The sequence below is a fragment of the Carassius auratus genome, chromosome 21 (assembly GCF_003368295.1).
Source record: "Carassius auratus strain Wakin chromosome 21, ASM336829v1, whole genome shotgun sequence".
NCBI lineage: Eukaryota > Metazoa > Chordata > Actinopteri > Cypriniformes > Cyprinidae > Carassius > Carassius auratus.
The window spans coordinates 25,833,146-25,861,040 of record NC_039263.1 but is presented as its reverse complement, the minus strand read 5'-3'; the positions used below and the strand labels follow the sequence as shown (position 1 = coordinate 25,861,040).

The 27,895-nt window shown below is 34.8% G+C and overlaps 1 protein-coding gene across 12 annotated transcripts in view; it reads right to left on the bottom strand.

The window, feature by feature from the left end:
- Nucleotides 1–26,191, bottom strand: part of LOC113039114 (alpha-adducin-like) — a 33,427-nt gene extending 7,236 nt beyond the window's left edge. The window contains exons 1-16 of one of the 12 annotated variants that reach the window (XM_026197023.1): nt 26,014–26,191; nt 16,762–16,963; nt 15,114–15,276; nt 14,255–14,406; nt 14,098–14,178; nt 13,833–13,982; nt 12,763–12,906; nt 12,296–12,394; nt 11,390–11,563; nt 10,969–11,316; nt 6,715–6,810; nt 6,160–6,249; nt 6,043–6,060; nt 2,479–2,562; nt 1,775–1,931; nt 944–1,186 (exon numbers count right to left, since the gene is read on the bottom strand). In XM_026197023.1, the coding sequence (XP_026052808.1) occupies nt 944–1,186; nt 1,775–1,931; nt 2,479–2,562; nt 6,043–6,060; nt 6,160–6,249; nt 6,715–6,810; nt 10,969–11,316; nt 11,390–11,563; nt 12,296–12,394; nt 12,763–12,906; nt 13,833–13,982; nt 14,098–14,178; nt 14,255–14,406; nt 15,114–15,276; nt 16,762–16,956 (2,194 nt within the window). In that variant the 5' untranslated portion in view covers nt 16,957–16,963; nt 26,014–26,191. The remainder of the gene's footprint in view (nt 1–943; nt 1,187–1,774; nt 1,932–2,478; nt 2,563–6,042; nt 6,061–6,159; nt 6,250–6,714; nt 6,811–10,968; nt 11,317–11,389; nt 11,564–12,295; nt 12,395–12,762; nt 12,907–13,832; nt 13,983–14,097; nt 14,179–14,254; nt 14,407–15,113; nt 15,277–16,761; nt 16,964–26,013) is intronic. The other 11 variants (XM_026197016.1, XM_026197027.1, XM_026197019.1 and 8 more) reach the window with 11 other exon arrangements.
- Nucleotides 26,192–27,895: the final 1,704 nt, after the last annotated feature.

The following is a 27,895-nucleotide window of genomic DNA, read 5'->3' as shown; positions in this document are numbered from 1 at the left end:
GTTGGGCCATTGCCGATATTTACATTTCAAGCCTTTATCGGTCAATTCCGATAACGTTGTGATAATATTGTGCATCCCTAATGTAAATATGGTAAAATGTGTCAAATTGAGCAGAGTAAAATAAAAAACAACAAAGAAAACATTATATTATTAATAAAAATAGTATGTTAAGTGATACTTAAAACACACACACACACACACACAAAAAGACAACAAAAATGTTAAATAAAAAAAATAAAAAAATGAATATAAAAATAAACAGATTCAAAATATTAATAAAAAACATAACGGTACATTAATAAACCTTAAAAAAAATTATTTACAATTTAACTACAATTTAAAATACTAAAAAAATAACTTGATTTAAAAAAAACTACAGGAGTATATAATTAATGATACTAAGAACTCCAGTATCAGCAGTATAGTATTGTATCAGTTTGATTCTATTCAATTTTACAAATCACTATATATTATAACAGCACATTATATAATTATAAACCACACAATAAATCACATTCATCTGCATTATAAAGTAAAAAAGGAAAACCTCAGAAATAATCCTGAAGAACCAGAAAACAACGTTTGCGAGATCTCACACGTCAGAATCAGAGACGTCCATTAGAGACACCACAGTGAGGTTCATTACCACAAGAACATAGAAATAAACCCCAACAGGAAGAGCAGCGAATCCCACTTCAGAGGACAGCGAAGAGCCCGCAGTCCAGGATTAAGATTACAAGAGCGGACGAGGGTTACACAGTCTTTATTAACAGGTCCAGAGCAGGGTGTTTTAGGACGGGACGGGATGGGTGCAGACAGGCGTGTTGGATCACCAAGGTTTGAAACCAGGGACAGCGAGAGACAGGAAGAAACAAACAGAGCCCAGCAAAGTCAGAATAAACCCAAAAAGAGCGGTGTTCCGCAGGCAGATTGCAGGCGATACCTGCAGACGGCCCGTCACGATCAGACTCGGCGTCACAGCCCAGAGCTTTTAGCACAGCCGAGTGAAACTCTTTATGAGGGGATTGCCGAGCATCCTCCGGGCTGTCCTGACCCGACGCGAGGCCCGATTCGATTGTGGAGGGTGGAGGGGCGACGGCGGCCTGCGGATCCTCATGTTCCTGCGTGGATGTGACGTCTGGAGTCTGGGCTTCTTCAGGGGCCGAGGACGACTCCTCAACCTGTGCTAGATGCAATACAACAGTTTCTCTCCTGACCTGCGGTGGGCACTGTTGGGCTGCACAGGCTTCACATGCAATAAATCGAAAACATCTCGACGAGTTTGTTTGGCTGAAATTACTTGTGCTCATACAATTGCTCAAATAATTCCCCAAAAAATGTAAGTTTGAGGTTATTATGTTTTTTTTTTCTCAGCAAGGATGCATTAGAATGATCAAAAGTGATTGCTAAGACATTTAAGATTACTATTTCAAAAGCTGTTTTTTGGAAGTTTATTAAAGAATCCTGAAAAATAAAACGCATAACTGTTTCCAAAAAAAAAATTAAGCAACACAACTGTTTCCAACACTGATAATTATCAGAAATCACCATCAAGTATCATGTAACACTGAAGACTGGAGTAATGATGCTGAAAAACACAGCAATGGATTACATTTTAACATAGAAAACAAACATAAACTAAGAATAAATTAACATGTAAATATGTAGAACCCTGTCAGGATGACTTGAAAGCAGTATCACAGGATGTTTTTAATCACCCGTGTCAGTTTCTGCGAGGAGAAACGTGTTGATTCTACATTATTTGTGTTCTTACCTTCCGGCCCCTTCTGCTTGAGCTCCACTTCCCTGCGATACTCGTCCAGCTCCTGGTCTGTGAGCTTGTTGAAAGGGTTCGGTCCAGTTTTACTGACGATGACGCGTGGTTGGTACTCCTTCTCAATGATAGCTTTAGATGCAGTCACTAGCTCCCCCTGCAGGACAAAAAAGGAAAGAAAATAACAGTTTATACACCGTTATCATGCTCAAAATGCACGTCAAAAGGTGGTATCAAAATGTTAAAATGGCGGTAAATAAAAGTGGGACACTTCACCTATAAATGTCATCCAATAAGAGTTTAGGATGAACTTGATTCTTCATTTATATACAAGTATCCCATTTACATTTTTATACAACTTATTAGAAAACCCTTGTTATTCATTATTATTTTTAGTAAAAACTCAAAATCCCAGCATAGACTTTAGTCAAAATACACTTATTAAAGCACAAATGAAAACAAAGTGTAAGGGACTTGTTTGTCATGCAGCTGATAAAATCTACTTTGTTTCTCACTGCCTTGTCTTTTTTGATAGATTAATCTGCCATGATTAAGATCAATAGAAAACTAATAAGAGTTTTGGATTCAGCACTGACAACTCATCTTTTTAACAAAAGGCCCTGAATGTTATTGCCTGATACAGTAGTATTGAAACTGTATGTGGTTTGATGTTTCAGACATTACAGTATTATCGCAGGATGTACCTTTCGGATAGACCTAGAGGGACTAAAGCTCTCTGAAGAGTCAATGCCATCAATAGAGTCCGTACAGTCAGAGAGAGGAGCGTCCTGTAACAGTAGAGCCGGTGAGCAGTGCACAACCCCACCACAATTACTGACCACACACAACACATAATCCTACACGCTCACTAATGATGCAAGCCAGAACCAATGCATGAAAGCAGAAGACCTTCCTCTCACTCTTACACGCACACACGGGCTTCAAGTTAACATGAAATTAAAAATCGCCTATTCATTTATTTTCTGAACACATATCATTGAGCTTATCCTGAACCATCTGTGCATGCTTTTTTTTTATTTAAAAACAAAACATTAAAAAACACATACATTTTGAAAAATATCTCTTTGAATAAAAGCAACCACAAAATAAAACAAAATGCAATTAATTAACATAACAGCTGCTTCAACAGTAATTTTGATAACCGTGTCATATTTATTACTCAATTTAGTTTCGCCTATTAATTTCTATAGCACATTTAAAAACAGCAATTGTTAATGACAGTAACAACAACTGCTCCTAATAAACTTAAAACATACAGTCGATAAAATATCAATACTTCTCACTTTTATTTAGTTCAACTTGAAGTACTACAACGGCTAAAATGAAAATAAGAATTTAAAAAAATTATATACTTATTAAAGATGGCGAAAACAAATTACTGAAACTTTAAAAACTTAAAATGAAATTGGAATGACATGAAGAGCCATTTCGTTATGTGCGTCATGTGTGAGTTCGTGCTACATTGTCCAATCAAAATAAAATAAAAAATACCAAAAATAAATCTTAAAAGAAAAGAAAATGTAACATTAAAATTAAAACAAACTCACAATATAAATAAATCTGTAACAGTACCTCAGCCCTAAGGCACACACACACACACGCTCCAAACATGCAGAAAGCATTTCCTAAAGAAGCGTATGGGCAGGCTGGAGTGAGACGGTGAATTCATGGCTCAGAGTCATGCACTGCAACACCAGAAACCAAACATATGTGTAGTCAAACCACACACAGATTCATACTGCTGCTCCCAAACAATAACAAAAGGACCATGGGACTGCACATAAATAATGTTCAGATGAAACTCTATTCCAAGGCCTGGAGATTTGGTTTGCTTTGTGTTGCTGCACTTGAGTGGATTAGATGAATGATCTGATAGTTATTAGCAAACACATTTTTGAGCAATCATGTTTTAAAGCATTTAGATTATTCTGAAATGACTCTTATAGAAAAGAGATATGTAGATATAGCAGGGGTGGGCGATATGGAAAAAATAACATCAAGATTGTAATTCTTTGTCATGTTGGTTTTACTATTTTGCAAGTTGTCTGAGCATTACAGCCAAGTTATTTGCCCTAGAATAAAGAAAAAGCCTTTCAAGGTACCAAAAAAAAAAAAAAAAAGTATGGCATGTATTTAGGCCAAAGTGGGTGAAGGTAAAAATCCTTGCCATTATCTTGTTTTTATTTAAAAAAAATTAAATAAAATAAAAGAACAAAGAGACATTACAACTACACATAATATACAAATAAACTTATGTATTTAGATTTATTTAGCAGGAGCATTCAAGAAATATAAAAATAAAAGACTATATAGATTGATTCCTAAAGCAGCTGTATTAAAGTTCTTCAGTCAAGAATAGTGAGTGATTTCCTTCTTTGCGTTTTGTTGTTTTATTAAAGTTAACCTGTTAACTGCCACCCGTCCGCTCTGTGGGACGCCTACATTTACTTCACTATATTACAATTAAATCTAATCTAATCTTGACAAACTATATATCGTTGGAAAGGTCTAAGACTCCCAAATATATATTTCACCAATACTTTTTGTTAAAAATTATGTAGGAAAAGTAATTGATTAATGTATGACAATAGTGCACCCTCAAATATCTAAATTATAACTGGAGGTTTGACCTTTGTTTTAAAAACATGACTTGTTTGTTGCCTTTTTCTCGATCACATTTTAGAAATCATCAGAAATGATATATCGACTGAAAACTTAAAATCTCAAAATTCATCCTTTAAAACCCATTTTAAAATCAGACATTGTATTACCATGAAAATGGTACATCAATATCACGTTACAAAATATTTTCGTTCATGAATTATACAAATTTAAGTTTGGATTGTGCACTACAATGTCAATGTTCAAAAATGTGAGTGACAGTTAAGGGGTTAAAGTTCACCCAAAAATAAAAATTCTGTCACCTATCTGTCAGTTCTGTCATAGTGCTTTCTTTTTTATATTACTCTAATTTACCGAATCAAAAGTTGTTTTAAAACTAAATAAGTTTTTTCTTCTGCTGAACATAAATGCCATTTTGAGGAACGTGGAAAAACAAATAGGGATTCTTTTCTTATTATCAAATTCAATGTGGACCAGCAACTGTTTGGTCAGCCTCATTCTTCAAAATATCTTCTTTCAGCACAAGAAAAAAAATTAATACAGGTTTGGGATACTTTGAGTGAGTCAATACTGACAGAAATGACATTTTAGGATGAACTATCCCTTTAATGACAGTCGGCAGCATGTTCAGTACTGTCCCTTTAAGACCTGCACGCATCTAGTATATACAGGAACATGTCAATTTTTCTCTCAATTGTTCACTTTCATACTAGACATAACCATGGTTTATATGTAAACCTTGTGTGTTTTGACAGTATTAGCCCAAAAGATGGCTTTTTAGGTTGCACGCTTCAGGTGTAGGTGCTCTAGAACAGCACATGAACGAAACGTTTAACCAGTAAGGCTTTAAAGCACATGCTAATAATGTACTTTTGTGATTGCGAATAGGTGCAGTGTCCTGTGAGAGTAACTGTACCTCTGATGTGAATGTATGTGGGATTGTACAGTATATAATGAGACGGATGTGCATGAACGGCAGCTGATAATGTGCTCCGTGGCACGATACTACAAAATTTCTTCAAAAGCAGATCGTAGAGAAATTTTTATCATCCACGATCAAAAATAGTCATATCGCACACCCCTAGATAGAAGTAAAACTGCCACTTCCATACCAAAATTATTTTTGAGTCTGATCTAACATAAACTCTGGATTTAAAGCAATGTTTTATGCTTCTGTTAAAACCATGTGTGGGAGTAAGGTGTTTAAAAGCCGAATTACAATAGCGAACTATTTAAGAACTAATGGTATGTTCAAGCATATTAGTGTATCTGACATGTGTTTAATAAAAGCTGGTTTCTGCCACAGGATATATAATTTCCCCCCATGACAGAAACAGGCTTTTTTTTATTATAATAAAATAGAAAAGAGTAAAACATTAGTTATACAGACACATCTGGTCAGACTAGCAGCTCAGAGCGGCAAATGTCATGTGAGACATGCAGAATTATTATTGCATGTGTTATGAAAAATTACATTTACAACAGTATCATCCTGTTTAGTTTCTATTACAGTCAATGAATCCAACAAAATAATGAAAGAAAAAGGGCAAACATGGCACTGCAAACCAATCAAAACGAAAGAAAATGGACACAGCTCTGCTTTGCTGGTCGTGTGGTTTACTTACATGCCATATAGTCACTCTCTGGGGTCAAAAGACACAATTCAACGGTTACACACACTGGAAGAACGCCAGGGACAGAATATGTTGGATCTACGGGGAGGAACAGAAGTGCAGACTCACCTGGACATATGAACGGTCCACCATGGCACCTGTGAGCACCTGAGACTGTGGACCTGCCGTCTTTTTGTCCTGCAGATTCTGCTCACGGATCTGAGGGAGGTAAAAATCACTGTTAATATGAAACTATAACTACTGAAATATGATTAAAAACAGCAATGTTTAATATACAGTTTAAAAAACATCACCCAGAAATGATAATGTGCTGAAAATCCTCAGGCTATCCAAGAGTTTGTTCATCAGATTTGGAGAAATGTAGCATTGCATCACTTGCTCACCAATGGGTGCTCTGCAGTGAATGGGTGCCGTCAGAATGAGAGTCCAAACAGCTGATAAAAACATCACAATAATCCACTCTTCTCCAGAATCCATTGGTGAGCAAGTGATGCAACATTTCTCTAAATCTGATGAAAAACCAAAAGCATCTACATCCTGGATCCCCTGAGGGTGAGGAAGTTGTCAGCAAGTTTTCACTTTTGTCTGAAGTATTCCTTCAATACAGTTTTTTCCTTTTCATCATCGAAATGGGTTTAATCTAAATGATAAAAAGGTTCAGACCTTGTTGCGCATCTCTTGGACTTCTTTGGGGTTGGTGTTCATCGGGACAAACTGATTGGCCACCGCTGCCTGTCGGAGACTGTCCTCCTTAGTCCACTGAAATTATCAAAGCAAAGCCATTCAAATAAACCAAAACTAAAGAAAATGTTTAATAAATCAAATAAAATATATTTAACAAAAGATTAAATCATGCCTCTCAAACAATACCAAATAAACACAAATCAGAACTATAAAATAACTGGTCAATTATAACGGTCCACTGAGCGACGAACCAATGATGATGTTCATTTGAAAATTTGAAACTCCTTGTGCATCAATGTAACGCACAAACATTCCAAATACTGAAAATTCTATATTTCAAATTCAAAATTTCAAAAGTAATTCATTAGCTAACTTAAACTCGTACCAAATAAAATATCATATTCTACCAGATGGAGTCTGCATTTATTGAGATTCACCAGAATAAGTCTGATTACCACGACCCTCATCATCATTGATACTGCTGTTGGGCATATAGTAAGGACAGAAAAGGCTAAAAAGAAAAGAAAGAAAAAGAGCACAGACAGAGAAAAACTGAAGATTTAAGAGGATGATAGACCACGAGGGAGGCAGGTGTGAGGTGGGGTGGAGAGGCAGAAGCTGTTCTTGTGTTTAGGCAGTGGACAGAGGCGTGAGCGGACAGCCAGAAAATCACACACACACACACACACACACACACACACAGTTAATGTTGCCCAGGACAAGCACAAAAACAAAAAATTAGAACAATACACTAAATACTGCCCTGTATTACACATTACCGCAATATTTTTGTCTGACACTGCTTTGAGACAAAATACATTTAACTTCACTTTGGGATTACACAACTAACTGTGATATCTGCAACTACACAACAAACCAGGATAAGCGAAAATGACAAATTATTACAGAAAAATATATCAAGGCATCCTTTAAATGAATTGATAAATGTTGACTTTAAGAAATTATTTTCTGTAAAATTGCCTCGAGACAGTGTGCACTGTGAAATGCAGTACATTAATATATTTCACTTCTCTTATTATATTACACAACTAAGTGGGATGCAGTTTGCAAATCAAACGGACTGTCGATTGTGAAGTTACCAACAAATAAATTAAAGCATTCTTTTTTCTGAATGATGACCTATTTAAAACACTATTAAACATTGTTCTTAAAAGAGTATTCAAAAGTATAAGCAATATATGGGAAGCATAAATGTCAAACCCTGCACAAACACACTGTAAGAGAGAGAAAAGCACACACACACACACACACACACACACACAGACACACACACACACACACACACACAGACACACAGACACAGACACACAGACACACACACACACACATTGACTGTGTAAGGAAGGACAGAATTACGCCCAACTTTTCTTAAAATATACATGTAAATGTTAAACTTCAGTTTGTGAAGTTTAAGCTAAAGGTTTAGGAGGTTAACTCCAAAAGAGCTGATACATGGCATTAATGGACTACATTTCAAATAAAGATGAACAGCAAGTACTAAATATTTTTGAAGCAAATGTAGTTAGCATTTGACCTGGGTAAGAAAGGCATGAGTAGCCAATGAGTTACTTGCTTTTACCAAAATGAAAATAATGATTTCAGCATGGAACCAAAGTCATGAGGAAGGGTTTTCATATGGGCGCTGGAGAAACGGGGCACATGGGATGAACACGTAAACATGAAATACTCACTGATCACGATTAGAGCCCCACAACACAACACGCTCTCCCCCAACTAGAGACAATCGTTCGGAGAGTTAACGAACACTCAGGAACCAATGTTTTATTCCTTTTTTTTTTTTGGATGGTTTTGAAATTTGTAAGTTAAAATACACTTCATGCTCAGGAAGAGTTCAGGAAAGGTAAGTCCAATTCAGGAGGAGGAAAAGGAAACTCATAAAAATAGAAAAGAGAAATTTAAAAGCAAACACAAAGGTTTTTAAGCAGTTTAAGGAAAGAGCATGGAGTCATCAAACGGCAAGCCATGACTCCATGAATATAAGCAGCAGAGCGATTTCTCTCACCGAGATAGAGCTGCTATATCTCTGATATTCCTAGGTGGCATTTTTATCTGTAGCCCTACATTTAGGCAAAAACATGTCATATTTCACCCCAAAATTGAAAGATTCTTATCTAATTAATTTAAGATCTAAAAATCCCAGCTATTTTCATGGCAGAAAAGATGTTCAAATATAGCAAAACATAAAAATCTTAATTAAATACAAGCGGTTTATAGCAATTATCTTAGAAAAAATTGTATTTAACTAAATCAGGTCATTAAAACTCATGAGCTGATCAAATAAAAAAAAAAATAGTCCTATAGGAGTTAAACCATAATCTACCAAAATATAAAGTTAAAAACGACATTGATCAAAATGTTTTTCAAAATAGAAAGAACACGTTGCATAAAGAAAATTACGCTTGTTTTCAGAAAACTTTTTTTTCATTATGACATTAATTTCATGGCAATTAAGCAAGCATTTGCTACCAAAATGCAATAAAATGGGGCTTAACTGTCATTAAAATAATGTCACAAGGCAAATAATTGATGCATCTTAATGGCCCTAAAATTAGATTTTATTTTCTCTATGCAAAATACAATCTCATATTTTCTGTAATATGATTTTGGGATGAAATACAACCATTTTTGGGGGGATTATTTATAATGTTTTCTGATGTTTCTGAAATAAGACATGGACACAGGGCTTTTGGCTAAAAAGTTATTTTTTTTTTCTCTGTTTCTGTTTTGTCCACAGGAAGTACATTAGCTACACAAATGCCTCTTTTTAAGGCTTCCTGTGATAGTTACTCTAAAGAAACTGTTTAAATGGAGTAAAGTCTCCAAAAAAGAAACATTTGCGAAAAAAGCAATAACTGAAATAAACAAGACAAACGGGGAAAATCCACAGCAGCAGTAAGAATTAGCCACACCCACTTTGCGCACATGCCACACCCTCCTGGTCTCCAGGAGAAGATCCACAATGCATCTGATCAATCATGCAACACAGCATGCTCTGAGCAGCCGGAAAGAACCCTGACACCCCTTCGACCAATCACAAGATAGGGGGAGGAGCTTGTCACTGTGATTGACATACCAACTCGTTTAGAGAGGAATGACAGCAAGCAATGAAGAAACTTTGTTCCCCGCAGATCAGAAAAGACAGTTATGAGTAATAGGTTGGTTAAATCAGCTACCAAGCAATCAAAACCAGTGTGAATCTTAAGACAAGACACGAAGGAAAAACTGGCACTGGTTATTATTGAGATTTTGGGGGTTTGGTTTCTCATATCGTGCCGTTTCAAACTAGTGGAAAGATTTCCAAAGCACTCTTGTAGTGTATATTTTATTACACTATCAATTTGTGTCTGTAGATTTAAATTTCAGTACATGTTCCAGTATGTTTTCTGATTTCTAACATTTTATTCCTAAAACTTGGAGAAAATGTTTTTTTTTCTGGCTGTTAACAGTATTTTCTGAGTTATGTATGGAGTGATAAAAAGAGAAATCCAAAATCTGTCAAAAAATGAAATGAACCTGGAAATGTATGCATTTTTCATTAGATGATGTGTATTAGATATTGCTATTTAAACATAACATTTCAGAAAACTTATTTTTTGTTGTTGCAATTTTTAAATGTATTCAATCAACTGTAATAGATTGGTGTCAGTGCTATTTTAGAATCATATATATACAATTAAATTGTATTAATATATTAAATAAATTGTAATTATTATATTTTAAGTTTCCCTTTTAATTTGTTTAAATTTGAGCAATTTTGTTGTGTTTCCATTTCTATTGTTTTTATATATATATATATATATATATATATGCCTATTTTTTTATATATATATATTTTCATGCAGTTTTATTTTTAGTTATGAAAATGCAACTAACAAGGCTTTTTATATTTTGTTATTACAGTGCAATTTTTTTATGTTTTTAGTTTTAGCCAACTATAATAATTCTGTATGCTAGTATCATTTAGTTGTTTAAACCCTATTAACCTGAGGTGTTTTGCCTTAAGAAATCAGAGGAAGGAAAAAAGAGCAATATATGCAAGAGGAAATGACTCTACAGTTATAAAACCGCAGACACACCCAAAGCTGCTTGGGTGAGGGTGTTTCTGCCCTGGTGTCGGGGTGCTATCCAGCTGCTCTCTCCAGCTCTGTAGCAGTACGTTTCTAAACTATGAACAATAAGGTTGGCACAGACCAAGCAGTTGGTAATACAGCTTGGCACGCAGACACCGGACGAGAGAGACTGCAGCAAGGGTTTGACGTGATCGTGTGTTATGTTCGTCCACACCTTAGTCTTCGCCTTGGGGCTACCGCTGCCGTCCTGCCCCTCTTCTGCCGATTCGTCGGGCCGCCCGGCAGCTAGCCAGCGGGTCTTGTCCCGCTGCTGCCGCTGAAAGCTGTGCTTTAACGGGGAGCGTGCACCCGATTCACTGTCCTCAGCGTATGAGTAGCCCGTGGCTGACGGGGGAATCTCAACATCACTGTACTTTTTAGCTTTATCGCGCAGCGCCGGGCAACGGTACGGATAACCAGTCCTGTAGCCCTGCCAAAATAGACGTCCAGTCATATGCAGGGTCAAAAAAGATGCAGTAAAGAAGAGTTCGGTCCATGCCTACCAGATTATCCAGCATCCTCATCAGAGCCTCAAACTCCTGCTCCCCGATCTGCCACTTCGGGTGCGAGCTCGACCCGTCTCCAGCCGGCTCGAGGTGGCGTGGGCGGGATTTATACTTGCTTGGGTCCAGCATAACCAGGTTGTCAGGACCCCCTGCACTGGCCAGGGTGCGCACCTGCAATTTCAGACCGGAGAGCATATGTTACACATTCAATCTAATCCATGCCTTCTGGTGCATAAATGATCGTTTTGACTTTTTTTAGCAAGTAGATATGATTGTACAGACATTCCCCTTCTGCTTGTGATTAATGTGCCTTCTTTCCTGTCAAGTCTAGACTGATTTTCTGTAAGAATAACTTTGATCATCCTTGATTATTATAAAGAGATTTGTGGAAACTGGTTTAAGTGGTTGTGATAACCAATGTTGTTTGGTTTTATGTAAAGACCAATTGTATTATTATTTAGTTATTTATTTTTGTAGTATTCCTACAACGATAATGTCTGTTTGTAAATGTGTACAATATTGTAAAGCTCACCTTGCATTTGATTTGTGTTTGATCTCTTTTTAAACTGTCCATCCTTATTAATGTCGTTGTTTTATTTTAGTTTGTTTGTATGTTTAATTATTTTGGCAGTAAGGGTCATATTGGGGGAAAAGTTATTACCTTAATTGTATAAAATGCTCTGTTAAAGATTTATAATAAATAAATACAATAATAAACAAATATTGTTGGTAATATCTCCAGATGAACTCTTTCTGGACTGAAGCAGCTCAGCTTCACTTGATTCTCCATCAATCATGTTTTAGAGTCTCAAATCTGAATATTTTAGGCCTTACAGGAGGTTTAAACCCATTCATTTCACATATAGAAAGCAAATGAAAGGTTTTATAGGTGTAGATGGTCACCTGAATCTCACAGGCTGTGACCAGATTGTGAATGTAATAAAACGCCTCTTCGACTGTTTCTCCAACAGACACCAGACCGTGATTCCTCAAAATCAACACCTGCACACACACAAACAATTATTCATTTAATTATTTAAAACCATACCTGGAACAAAAGTTACATTTACGGCAAACTCAGAGTTATACAATTTAAAATAATCATAATTACATTCAAAAATATTTGGAAAAAGGTTTTTTTTTTTTTATATATGATATGAAATGCATAAATTTTCAAGAAGTATTTAAAAGATGTTCAACTATTATTCATACACAAGTCTTGTGCAACCAATTCAAGATCTTGTATATACAGTATTTCTACTTTCACTATGGTTAGACTTTTATTTATAACTAGACTACACATCACTCATCACTTTCTAGAAATGCATAAGGTGTGTGTGATTATTAAATCATGTGTGTGTGTATGGTACCTTGCTCTTGGGACCCAGGTTCTTCTGTATGAGGACGCTCTCCTCCTCGTCCACAAGGATACCGTGGTAATCGTGGTACGCCACCTCGCCCAGCGACAGAGCCTCGGGTGAAATGGGCAGCAGACCACACTTCATGGCAGACACCTGCAGACAAATCATTCAGATGCTTAACATTTATAAAACAGACTTAATTCAGATATACATACATTTATCATGAAATCTTTTAATGAAATAAATGCATTTTGCACTATTTATTTCTGCTCCCATTTCATAGTGATCGTTTTTATTTCATTTTGTAATATAGTTCTTATTTTAATTTTGTCCATTGTTATATTCTGAGGTGCATTGTGTCTAATTTCATTTTAACAAACTTTTACTAATAAATATATATGTCTAAAAATACAATGAAATAGCAGCACAAATAGTGCAAAATAAATAATGAAATTAAAATTATACTATACTTATTTAATTTCATTGTATTTCACATAATATTTCATAATTTAATTTTGTGCACGTTTATATTTTCAGTTGCATGTCATGTTTAATTTCATTTCACTGAACATAAATTAAGACTATTAACTATTTATTATGCTCTTATTTCATTGCATTTTAATTCATGGATTTATTAATGTAAGTGAATTCATCTGAAAAGACATAGAAAATGCACCTCAAAATACAACAGCAGACAAACATAAATTATGAAATATTACATATAACCATATTTCTTATTTTTAATCAGTTAATATCTTGCATTATTTATTCATGCTCTCATTTCATTCTATTTCTTTCTTGCAACATTCCATATAATACTTTATAATAAAATTTGCTCCACTTTTAAATATTGAGGTGCACTTCATGTCTAATTTTAATAAACTTAAATGAAAAAATGTTGCACTATTTATGCACTGTTTTATTCATGAATTGTTTAATTCACTAAACTGAAATGAGACACACATCTGTGAACATTAATTTTAATTGCTCACAAATAAATTAAATTTGCACCATATTAGTTTTAATTAGATGTTAATGAATTGTAAAGGTTTGAAGTGAGATGAGTGTTCAGCTCGTACCGCGGCACCGGCGGGAGTGTGAATGTGCACTATGCACTTGACGTCCGGTCGGGCAGCGTAGATGGCAGAGTGAAGGGTGAATCCAGCCTGATTTACACCCAGATTAGTGCTGCCTCTGTCTACGATCTCCCCCTGAAGGTTAATCTTGACCTGAAGACACAGACAGCTGCTAAATACTAATATTTACCTCCAAGAAGTAGTACACTATATTATATTACACCAAATCATAATATCAGATGGCTGGGAAAAACAAAGGCAGGGTTACCAAACTGGAGGCAGTGACTTCACTGTACAGAAGCCCGAAAGGGACAATCAGAAAACGCTCCTGTTCAGAGTTCAGCCGGATCTGAGGAGAGAGAGGAAGACAGGTTTGACTGAAAATCCCACATTTAACATGTCCAGCTGAGTTGTGGCTAACTCACCGTCAGGTGGTTGTAGATGAGCTGAGACCAGCCAAAGAGGTCGGCCAGGCGGTAAAACGCAGCAAGTTTACAGCGTAAGAGCTTCTCTCCTTTCTCATAAGCGATGGAGTCTGAACCTCTCAGGTCATTCACTGGAGTCACCATCCCCAAACCTGAACACACAAACACACGTAATTTTTTATACCGGTATATATATATTTATACACACACACACACACACACACACACACACACTTTACAACAGGTTTATTATCATTCATTAAAACCCTAAATATTTTAGACACCTAAACGTTAAAGGAAATAAAATTGAAAAGGTTAAGTACTGAAATATCTGGAAATAAATAAATTACAAAAATTTTAAGACTAAAATAAAAGATTAATTAAAAATATTACATCTATCCATTAATTAAAGATTAAAAAGTATATTAAAAAATTAAACTTTTTATTTTAGTTGCCAATTCAACATTTCTTATTTTTATTTAGTTTACCTCTTAAGTACTAAAATAAACAAAACTAAGTAAGTAAATAAAAACCATATACTTAACATGTATATTTTTTTCTGCTGTATATTTAAAAAACATTTTTGGGGATAGAACACCCCCACCACCAACAACAAAACTAATAAAAATGATTACAACTAAATAAAATGCAAATGGAAAATATTAAAAATCCACAAAAATTTACTAAAACATTTGACTAAAACTACAATATAACACACACACATACATATATATATATATATATATATAAAAAACATTAAAAAAATCTTTATCTTAGTATAATGTTTATCTTAGTATAATGTTTACAGTAAGTCTGCTCGAGAGACAGACACAGTAATGTGGGACAGTCCCACACTCACTCATGTTGAGGGCGGCCATTCCTCCCTGTGGGGCGGCGGGGTACACAGTGGGGACGCTGGTGGTCATGAAGTCCGCGATCTGCTGCAGTGCTAGTAAACTGGTGGGGGTTTTCCCCTTCTTCATCTGATCCTGGATCAGAGACTCCAGCTCATCGCAGAACGCCTGGAACACAGATCACACAATAACAACCAGAACTGCACAGTTTCTAGGGCGTTGTTAACAAATCAATAGAGACGCATTCTAGATGTGAGTAAACATGACTCATAATTGGAGGAAACATTTGTGTCTGTAGCATACACTTAGTAAAGTGTAATAAGACTGCTTGGTATTACTTATATCCTTATTACTGCGTTAGCATGACTAATTACTTTAGATAGGACTATAAAGACCACTAGCTGGACAAATACAGCTCTCTATTGTGTAAGGGCTCTTAAGTCAATACTAAAGTGCAACTAATGTTACAGCAACCTGCTGAACACACAACAAACCCCTCACTGCAGAAAGAGAGAGAGATAATGACACAGGCTGACACCGTCAAGCGCCGGTAATAATTTATGAGTGTATGTTAACACGAACATGAATCTGGAGTCTGAACGTAACCCACATACAAGTAAATTTCTCATCAAGTGGCTCATACAGTATTTAAAACTCCACTTTAAATACTGTATTAATTCTTGAGTCTCAAACTGTGGTATCAGGAATCTAAAATCTCAACAAAAAAAAATTATATATGTATATATCTAGACATAAAATACTGAAAATTATTCAAATTAATATATATATAAAATCATCCTGCATGATAAACCTGAATAAATAATAAATATAAATATTAAAATATGTACTTTTTACTACTCAAAATTTACTATTTTTATATTAATATTTTATTTGAGCAATAAAAAACTAAATATTCTTTTTTAATTTATTTCAATATTTTTTATCAGGAGATTTTCTAAAATGTACTTTAACCTGCACAAAAGGATTTTCTCAATTCTGAAAATTATTAGAGGGAACTCTGAAGATGGTATTTGACTGAAGATGGTATTTGGCCTGAAAAGTATGATAATAGCTGGTTTCTCTCATTCCTGCAAGCATGGAGTCCATGAAGTGGTAAATATCAGCTGCCTTTCTGTGTCTCCCTCGATTTCTGCCCAGATAAAGACGTCTTTATTCTGTCTGTGACTGTCCGCTTGTATAAACAGGATCCCTTCTGTACTTACACACACATGCAGACAGACATATGATCACTAAGCATATTGAGACGACAGTCACGAGGGGGATTACTGACCGAATGAATGCTCATCAACACAATCAGATTTACAATCCAGAGAAGGTTTCAGTCAGAAGACGTGCATTATTATTACAACAAATAAAGTCTTTTAATGACTGTTCATAAACTAAATAAATGGATTTTAGACAATTTGACATAAAAAATTACTTTTTGCTTTCTTAATATTGCTTTTATTATTGTAAATAATCGGTGCATGTTATTTTTTTGTATTTATAACATTTTATCAAACAATAATAACTGTCTATCTTTCATTTTTGCTCAAATAAATGCAGAATGCTGTGGATAGGAGACGTCTTTCAAAACTCTAGAGTTAGTGTGAAATCAGAAGATTTATCTGGATGTGTGTGTTGTGCTCTCACTGGACTCTGCAGGATCATGGAGACTCTCTTGCGCTGCTCCATCATGTTGAAGTCCTGCCTCAGATCCGGCGCCATGTTCCTCTCTCTCTGGTACTCCGGGCTGCTCTCGTCCACGCGGTCGAAATAACGCTCCTTATGAGGGGGATTGGTGGGCGGGGGGGCCGTCACCACCCCTGCACCTGAGTCTCCGTTCATCACACACCTACAACACAGGTCAAAGGTCAGGGGGAATTCGCCTACTTCAATAGCAAACTGAAATACATTAGAGGTGCACGATATTATCAGCCACCATATCGGTATCGGCCGATAAATGTGAATTTTTCTGTTATAATTATTGCACCGATAATAGGATATGGTCAGTATATTTGACATTAGATTTATTGGCCAACATATTGGCTTTCAGCTTTCATATACCAAGAATTATCGGTTATCGGCCAAAATTATCGGTTATCGGTGCATACCTAAAATACAACAGAATATGATTTAGTTTGACTTTGAGCAAAATGTTTATTTTTTCCAATTAGATTTTGGATTGAAATATGATCCAGACATAAGACTCACCCACTAAAAGCCATTTTAAAACTGTTTAAAAGGGCATGAGAGACAGAATGCTGCACAGCAGGAGTGTGTGAGTGGTTATAGCGAACCGTTTATTGTTGAGTGCTCTGGACATAATGCGCTTTTCTCTTTCCATTAAGCAGAGTCAAGAAAACATGACGTTCAGGAGAGAACAGATGTATATATTGCAACTGCACCATCATTACCAGCCACACAGATGCAGCGATTAGAGTAATGGGATTAGTTGAGCTCGATGTAATGCATCTGTGATGCTGTTAAATATCACAAAAAAATAAATAGTAGGTAACTACGACTCGCAATTCTGACTTTCTCTGAATTTAGTTTAGTTTTAGTAATCTTGCAATTTTGTTTTTTGTTTCCACCATGTAATAAAAAGAAAAAGGTAACTGACTTTTCACAATTCTAAATACTTTTAAATACTTTTTTTTCCTTGCAACAGTTAGCTCATATTTTACCATTCTGACTTTTTTGTTGAGATTTTTGATGCAATTTTCTGAAATCTTGCCTTTTTTTAGTTAATAATAATCTAATCTTCATTTTGAGATAAAAACTCAAATAAACACCAGATTTGATTTTGAAGTGTTAATTTGCATAACAGCACAGTTTGGCCATAGATTTGGTCAATTTAGATCAAAATGACTATAAAATAATACTTTTATTAATAAATAAATTAGTAACCATTTTAAAATAATCTGAATTCATATTATTTATTCAAATAATATTTTTTCTAAATATTAAACAGTGAAAAATTGCAATTGCAATATTCCACTATAAAATAATAGAGTATTTTAAGCAAATTATAATAATACTAACATTTTATGACCTTAAGCACTTAAAAATGGTAAATGAAAAAACTGCAGCTCATGATTAGAATAAACAAAATATTACCATTATTTTAAAATGCATAATATAATAAAAATGCACCTCATAGAATTGTATTTTTCATAAATATTATTTATCGACATTTTTATTTTGCCTTTGAGCACACACAGAGACTCTCCATTTCCTAAGGTGAGCTTATACATTTTCAAGCACTTGTAGACCATTGGGAAAAGGTTTATGCAGTTATTTATTATATAAAAATAATAATCGATGAGACACAATGATATTACATATTTAGCTGTAAAACATAAAAATAATAATAATGGTTTTAAAGAGCTCAGGCATTCAAAAAAGCGAACGTGCCTTTAGTGTTTGTATTTATACTCTAGAGTATTTGCAGAATGAATGACACTGTCGGCAAAGAGAGAGCTGGAAGGGAGTCAGTCTGTCTGACTCAGCATTATCGATCGTCTAATGTCATTTGTGCATCCAAGTGGTTTGTTGCTGATTGTAAGCAGATGTTTCAAAGCCATATGAACACGGACCCACTGCTACAGAACATTTACATCTATCTCAAAGCAAAGCAGAACCTACAAAACAATCAACCCAGAGCAACCCAGAGTATTAGAGCATGAAGTTGACACACACAGACTGCTCACTTCAGCCCCGAACAGACCCAGAGCAGGAAATAACTGCAGCATTGAGTAATGAAACCCTGGAGCTCCGGACAGCTGCTCTGCTCTCAATCCACACACACACACACACACACACACCACGAGCTCTCAACACCAGAACGAGGAGATTCATTCTTCCTCTAGAAACAAATCACTTCAGCTCAGAGCCTCTAAATGAGTGAGACTAATAATCAGAACAGAATCAATATCAGCAGTTGATTAGAAACTACTGAAAACATGCTTTCTGACAAAGACAACTGAATGCACTGATTATAGACTTTAATAAGAGTTAAACACATTGGGCTTCTAACCTTTATTACAAATAGAGCTAGTTTAAAATTAGGAAGAAAGGGTGTGGCTAGGGCTGATAGATTTGGGGGGAAAATAACTTTCTGATAAGTCAAAATGTTCTTGTTTCTTTCATTAAAACTGCAGGTTTTAGCACAATCTGGAAAAAACAAAAATACTGAAAATGCAGCACTAAGACTGCTCAACTTGGGAAAGGGGGCAAAATTAAAAACTGAAAAACTATGACTATGATTTTAACTAAAAAAGGTTTGAAGGGGGAAAAAAAGAAGAAAAAAAGAAAAGAAAAAGTGATTTTGGCTATTATGGCAATATAACTTTAACAACAACAACAACTACATTATTATTTATATTATTTTCATTAAATACACAATTTTTTAAGATATTACAAAAGAAAACATTTCTTTTTATATGTATGATCACTATTATTTTTTATAATAATGATAATAATAACAATAATAATAATAACTATTATTTTTATATGTATTATTATTAAACAAATAGTAAGTCTAGAAATCGATATAATAATAATAATAATAATAATAATAATAATAATAATAATAATAATAATAATAATAATAATTAGGGCCGGGACTTTAACGCGTTAATTGAGATTAATTAATTACACAAAAAATAACGCGTTAACTAAGATTAATTAATTACAGAAAAAAATTCCCGTGTTTTTAATAACTTATTTTTGCACCGCGGAACGTTTCTCACTGGATGAGTTTCGGCGGGACCGATTATACTGGAGCACCAACTAGCGTTCGCTTCTCATATCACTGCAGCACATCGAGCCTCAAGTATCACCTCAACGCAAAACATAGAGCTCCAGAGTTTCCTCCCACTCTCTTTCAGGACGTAAATTACAGCGCGGCCCTTCTGTCTTCATCTCCTTGGTAACTGAGACACTGAAAGATACTTTGATTTCCACTGTGATCTTATAAAGGCCTCGGACGAGTTCAGGCACAGAAGCCTCGTCATGCATCATTCTGAAGATACAAATAAAAGTCCTCAGAGAATAAATTCTGTTTGCATTCTGCCTGTCACTTCCTGTTGAGACAGGAAATACGATGATACCCCTCCCAGAGAACAGACAATGATTGGAAACCCCTCCTGTCTCAGCTCGAACCAAAATAATCTTCTGATAACCTGCTGTGACTATCAACACCAAACGTCCCACGAAAATCCAATCACTTTGTTCCAGTGTTTCCTGCCAGCTGGAACATTAAGTGCAGCTATTGGGTTTTCCGTTGTGTTTTTAATTGATTTTAGCATTAGATTTAGACAAACACAGTGACCCTTTAGGACCGAACAAAGCTTTTATCCCTAAATGACCAAGAGTACAATCAGAATCAGTCACAATAACGGTCTTCATCCATAAAATCAGACCATCAGCGAGGAAACTAAAAACAGTGAAGCACAAGTTAAATTGCAATCACATTTAGCCGGATTCTGAACTCCATTTAGATCAGATTTTTGGCTGCTCGAACACGACCTCACCCTGGACAAATATTACTGTACTTCATCATCTGGTCAAATGTAACTTTCTATAGTAGAAACACACACACATATGACACTTCCATAAGGAAACATCATATTTAATTAATTTCTATTGACTTTTTAGAGGAAATAATGATCTTTATTAATGTTAGAATGTGATTTAAATTAACAATGCTTAAACATTTTTTAAACAATTGGTTTAAAAAGATAAGCATTACAAATGCTATTATAATAAATACAGGATTAAATGGACATTTGTTTTTCTGCAACAATTAAAAAAAGCTATGGACTTGCAATTATGTATTATATTTTTGAGAATATTTAAAATATTTTGCATGCACCGTAACAAATGTGCTTTTTTTTTTTTTACTAACAATTACAGGAATTATATTAATAAATATCATCTTCATTAGTAGTAATTCATAATAGTAATATTAATAAATAATATTAAATAAGAAACACTAATTGTAATATTTTTCTGCAAAATTTTGTATTTAAATAAAATGGTATTTAAATAATAATAACAGCCTAATAATAATTTATTTTACAGTATAGAACAATATTACTCTTGTCTTGACAAAAAAGAAAAAAAAGAAAATCTGTGATACTTTTAAGTGTAGATTACATTTTGTGCATGCACTCAAATTTGTATTGTAGTGCAACTTCATTTACTAGTTTGAACCTCATAAAAATGTTTTTTAAAAGTTAACAGATCAGTTAAAGCAATGGTCTCTTTGATCTGAAAATGGCACGCCTAAAACTGTGGACAAAGATGCCATTTTCATGCAAAAGACTTTTAGTGCATCCTTAAATAAATGATGCCTATAAATCTTAACTTAAGGAAAGCAATAACCTCAAAGCATTTTGCAGAGTTCATTAAACAGTAAAATGATTATCATGACAGACAGAAATGATGTTTATAGCTCATATATTTATGCAGTGTTGTATAATCTCTGCACATGTTTTAAGAGCACAGAGATGTGTAGGCATGACTGTATTCTCTATGGAAACAAAACCGATTTCTATGGAAACCTGTAGGATTATGTAACAGTATTCGGTCACTTGTGTCCTGTTTCCTGCCCACTTACTCCTGAATTCTTGCATGCAGCTCAACTGGATGAATCGCTTCATCAACATCTACAGTTTTTATTATATCAGACTATTTACAGTATCTCAGCTTTTACGTTCACTATATCTTCAGTTTTCCCTCTAGCCTCGTTTTAAGATCGCTGTCTCGCTGAGAGAAACATCTGGAAAGTTTCATTATCAAGCATGCAAATGCTCAACAATATCAATTACAACAAGCTAAACGTTAAGACAAATGTGTATTTTCCCGCAAAATCCATTGAGAGCATAAGAAACTGAGCATGCTGTTTACTCAGAAGTACTGTAAAGCCGTTGTAAAGCAGCCAGATCTCGCTGCATGAATTTCCTGCATCAATAATGGCTTCTTGACAGTTTCTGAATGGCAGTCAAATCCATTTCAGCTCAGATGAAGGCCAAAGCCCATTAGTCCGGGCCAAAACCCGTTCCAGTACTCACTGGCAGTCGTTAAAGCGGACAGCAGGCAATCAGAGAGAGTCTGTCGTGACTGAAAGCAGCCAAACGAACCCAGTGATCGGCTTATAAATGCATACAAGACTGGGACACCTGCAGAGCTGGAGGAAGTGTGTGACCGTTCATATACAGAGAAGGACAGAAAAGATAGAAAGCTTGATTACACAATCTCAGAGCCAAATCTCTTAATGGCAGCAATGTTTAAGTCGACAGGTTAAATCGATTATCATTTAGTGCCTGTCTGATTCACATCTTAAGAGTTTCTTTGGATACTTGTATGGATTTGTTGATAAGCACTAAAAATGCATCCATTATTTATAAAACAAGCTTACAAAAATTCCCTGAAATTATTAAAATCACAACTGAGTAATTTCACTGAAAAAGAAGATTCTGGTTAAATAATTACTAGTTACTAAAATATATAAAAATAAAAACTAATTCAAAATATCGATAAAGCTATAATAGTATCAATGATGCTCAGTCACTCAAAAGATTAATACTAGGGTCTGGTAAAGTGTTGGATCTTAATGTAAACTGCATGAATTTGCGTCTTATCACTAACTCATGAGGAGCTTCCCTCATTGACCTACTTTCCAGAAGAGAAGTGTGTGAATTATCTCAGCTGTAACACCACACAGATGTGAGGGAGTGTGTGTGTGTGTGTGTGTGTGTGTGTGTGTGTGTGGGGGGGGGGGGGTTGAGTTGCTTGCTGAATGTTTATGGGGGTGTGATCATAAGTGAAATGCTTGGAGAGTGATGTTATGTTTTAAAATGCAAAGATTAAAAATGCAAAGACTTCCACAAACAAATAATCAAAAATTGATATAATACACACTTCATGGTCTACGATAAGAAATATAAACTATACCCACCAGCCCAAACTCCTCTAGACAGGGGGCAAATGTGCTATTAGATTAGGTCAACTTTATTTATCCCCCAAGGTGGAAATTCAAGTGTATTAAAATGAATATCTATATAATAAATCAATTAAAATATATAAAATTCAAGCCTTCTAAAATATTATGATTTTACACGCTATTACATGCTAAATAAACTTTAAAAAAATTATTGATAATAACTGACTATAAAATTATTGATACCTGGGATGATTAAATAAATAAATAAAACAGCCAAAGCAACATTTAGCATTTCAGTTTACCTTAAAATAACTAAAACTGAAATGAAAAAAAAATATATAACTTCTGACATATTTAACAAAAATAACAGACTTTATTTTACAAAATATGTACAAACATAATATAATTTTCTGTAAAGTGGTGAATCTTGCAGTGTGACTGCAAAATGTATTGACTGATAAATCAAATTCCATCATTTAAATATCTGCGAATTACTCAAACTTGCCTTTAAATGTTTCTTTGTGTACGTTAATAAAGTTTGGTCAAATGAAGACTGTGGCCACGCCACACAACAGCTGTGTAACATCTTAAACGCTGTGTATCTGAGGAATGTCATGTCTGCTTTATTCCTGGCACACTGCGGGTCTAAATGTGGTCCAGTAGATCAGAATACTCCACATAACTCACATTCACCGAATGCAGAGAGATGGACCCTCCTTACGCCGGACAAATATTTAAAATATCACTTCTGGCCTGCTAAAATAACTAATATAAACATCTGATAGCATATTACACAAATCCAGAATCAATTTAGAAATACAAAACACTGAAAGTCTCATTCATTTATGCTGTTCCCCTCATACACTGCTCATATATTATCAAATATAAACATTTATTTACGCTATCATAATAAGCATTGCTTTTTTGGTACTGAATGAATTTTAAGTATATTTATAATCAACATTTCTCTTTCTAAAACCACCATGGATGGATTTTAGTGAGTCTGCCACAAAGCATTACAGAATTTATTTCTATGTGACATTTCTTTGCAAAAAAAAAATAAAAAAAATAAAAAGATATTATACGAATTATTATTAAAACTAAATATTATATATATTATTTGACAGCAAATCTCTCACGGAACACAATTATTATTGGAAAAATGCTTTTTAGTATGTTTAACATTTATTTCTTCTTTATCTACAAAAAAAAAAAAAAAAAAGATTTTTTGAAGTTGTAAATAAAATATTACCATGATAACTAAGCTTAAAAAATTTAATTTTTCCAAATGCACATGCAATTCTGCCTTTGCATTTGGCAAAACGAAGGAATTTTAAAGCAGCATAAATCACATTTCTAATAGCTTTTGTGCCTGGATCTTGCCAACGCCGCTTCGAAATGCTGCCTGTGGAGGTTCAAGCATTGAAACAGAACCGTTTCAGACAGTTTATACTGTGCTAAACACACAAGAACACACTCAAGACTGTGTTGCAAACAGCTGCTCAAGCGACATACGATTATTTCCTGTTTAAAGCAACTCGGCACTGCACGTATGAAAATCTGTCAGCAGAAAGGGAGGAGAGAGGAAGAAGGGAAAGAGAGATGAAAATGAGAAACACATTTTCGATCCCTCTAGAGGGTCGTGGGCGTGGGTCGGAGAGAGAGAGAGAGAATTACACTCAAACCAAGGGCTTAACCATCACACCGTTACTGAAAAACCTCTGAAACTGAACAAAAGTTGTTGATAAAAGTGATCATGTCAACTCCTAATTAACAAGCCGCATTTAAATAATTGTAATATGTCCAAAATGCATTAACATGCATAAGCTTTAACAACTTTAAAAATATTACAGAACTACTACTTGACAGAAGAATTGATTATTATATCAACTGTTATAAATTATTGGCTTGTTCTATCATATTGATGATGTTGCCACAGTTTTATTAAAGCAACAAGCTGATAGAAACCCCATGCAACTCTACAGAGGATAACCAGTGAGGAAAATAGATCGATAATCAATCAGAAGCGGGTTTTGCAAACAGATCTGTGATGGCCGTATGGTAAAACCATCAGACAGACGCTTCAGTTTTTCTCTTTCTCTGACTGGCAGACTGACGAGACACCAGTGACACACACATGAGCCCAATCTGTGATAAAAACACACACATCCCACAACACAACAGGCCTAATGATACTAGTGATAAACAGATTAGTTACATCATGAAGCATGAATGGCCATTTAGTGTCTATTCTGAGTGTACAGTGTGCATATTCATGACAAAAGAAAAATTAACTTACTGCCATGAAATACAGCAACGAAGGGTGTACAAGTTGAAATAATTACAGTGGAAATTTTTTTTAAGTATTTTTTTTCTTTTTGCTTAGCATTAAAAAGATCATTAAATTTAATTCAAATAAATATATTTACACGCACACATATATAGTAAAATGTATATCAATCTCACTTAGTGCAACTAAGAAACAACCCGAGTTTATCTTTAATCAAATCATATCAATAACAAATAACGTTAACACTTAAAACAAACGAAAACATCCTGAAAATAAACAAAGATGCCAACATTCTTTATAAAACCACACAAATGCAACAAAGATCGCCACATGATTTTATAGATTACAAAATATTTCCAACTTTATAAGATGCAAATGAAAAGACTTTTATTTTATTTAGAGTAACGTTAGCAGTAACGTTAGCCCTCGCGCGACTGTGTCCACGTTAAGGTTACACCTAAAAAATCGTTACAAAGGTCCACGATCGTGTCAGAAAACCTCCAAAATGAGTTTAAAATCACAATAAGTGTGAAAAGATACACGACAAACGCGTTTGTTGTGCAGAAAGCGTACGCTAACGGCACTGGCGTAGCGTCGAGGCCGCGCTACTACAACACTGAGGAGAAGATTCCAGAGAGAACATAAATTAGAAACAGAAACTTACGCTTATGTGGGTCTAGTTGTGCGGTTGGAGTGGACAGAGACTCTGGGACAGGCGGGGAACTAGAAGTTTTTCTACGTTAGAGGGATTTTGGTCACTGTCTTTCTGCAACCGTTTGTTTCTGTCGGTACGCGTCTCTGGGGCGCGGCGCTCTGGAGTCGCTGAGGCCAAGAGGCTTCTGATTGGTCCGCGTCACTCGAACTCCCGCCCACTTCGTGAAACAGAGCCTTTGATGTGAGGCGTCCACAGCAGTGATGGGCGGGGCTTGTACGTGCCCTTAAAAACAGCGAATGTAATCTGTTGTTTTGAGAGAATGGTGGGTGGAGTATATTTGTTTATAAGTATATTAGTATATTTAAAATCATAAACTTTTCAATTCGAATTGATTAAACCTGCATATTCTTTATATTCAAATACATACATATATAGTTATGTAATAATTAAAATAATGAGATAAATTTGCCGTTTTGTCAATTCTCAAGTTCACCACATGAGGTCGCCACTTTACATTTTAATGTTTTCAGCAAGCTATTAAATTCCCTTTGTTGTCATTAGTCATTTTTAAGTTGTACATTTAAGTTCTGAGATGCTTATATGTGATTCTGGAGCACAAAAGCAGACATAAGTAGCACAGGTATATTTGTAGCAATAGCCAACAATACATTGTATGGGTCAAAATGATCTTTTTTGTAATAAATCATTAGGATATTAATTAAAGATCATGTTGCATGATCATTGAGCAAATATATCAAAACTTGATTTTTTTTATTAGTAACATGCATTACTACTAACTTCATTTAGACAACTTTTCTCAATATTAAGTATTTTTTTGCACCCTCAGATCACGGCCAAATATTGTCCTATCATAACCAACCATACATCAATGGAAAGCTTTTATATGACGTATAAATCTCAGGACTTAAAATTTGAAATTGGTTTTGCATATGGACGTCACTAATGCTGCTGAGTTAGTTTTAGCATACGAAAGTTTTTGTTTGTTAGTTTTATTTTGATTTTGCTCATTTTAGTGCAGGTTTTTGATTTGTTTTGTTGATGGATTCCAGCCATCAAGATCTGTTGACATTGACACTGAATTCTCCACTGAGCTCTTGAGGTCTGGATTATTCAGTAAAGACGTGACACACATGCAGTATAACAGTAAATCATCCTTTAATGGAACAAACTGAATGCAAATACTATTTAAAAAAATGTGCTTTCGTTATATTTGTGTAAGAAGTGTAATGTGTAAAATGTCTTTATTCTTGCTATGGCCAAACACTGTAATGAGATGTCATCATCAGAGATTTGCATCATCAGTTATTGTAATGAAAACAACGAAGACAAGATCTATTTTAAAAGAAAGAAAAGAGGCAAAACCAGTTCAGTGCAGGCATTTTCTCCAGTCGTTTCACGCGTCATAGAAGCTGGTATATGTACTCGCACATTTCCTGCTCGATTCTGGTGTTCGTTCTTTGCTGTGATTACTGGAGGTTTGACGCTTCAGTAGCTGCATGCTTCAAGGATTTAAATTAAACATAAATCTGAAAAAAGTGGAATAAATATTTCCAGATCTGGATTTAGGTGAGTGTGGTATGGAATGATTTGCATTTCTAGATCGCATTCAGAATGCATAGTTTTGATTTCAAACATTTCTATTGCAGAATTTGACTTTTGAGAAATAGAAAGATGTGCATTAATTTGAGAATGTCTTAATATATCGCTTTTTAGCTTAGTTTTGAAAATGTTTCAAAGGTCATCTTACATTCTTCTGTGCAAATGCTGCACTCTTTAGGAGTACACATAATCAGTAATCATTCATTTGTGTACATCTTATTCATTCTATCTAGTGAAGAATGTAAAAAAATTATTCTTCATTGAATGCAAT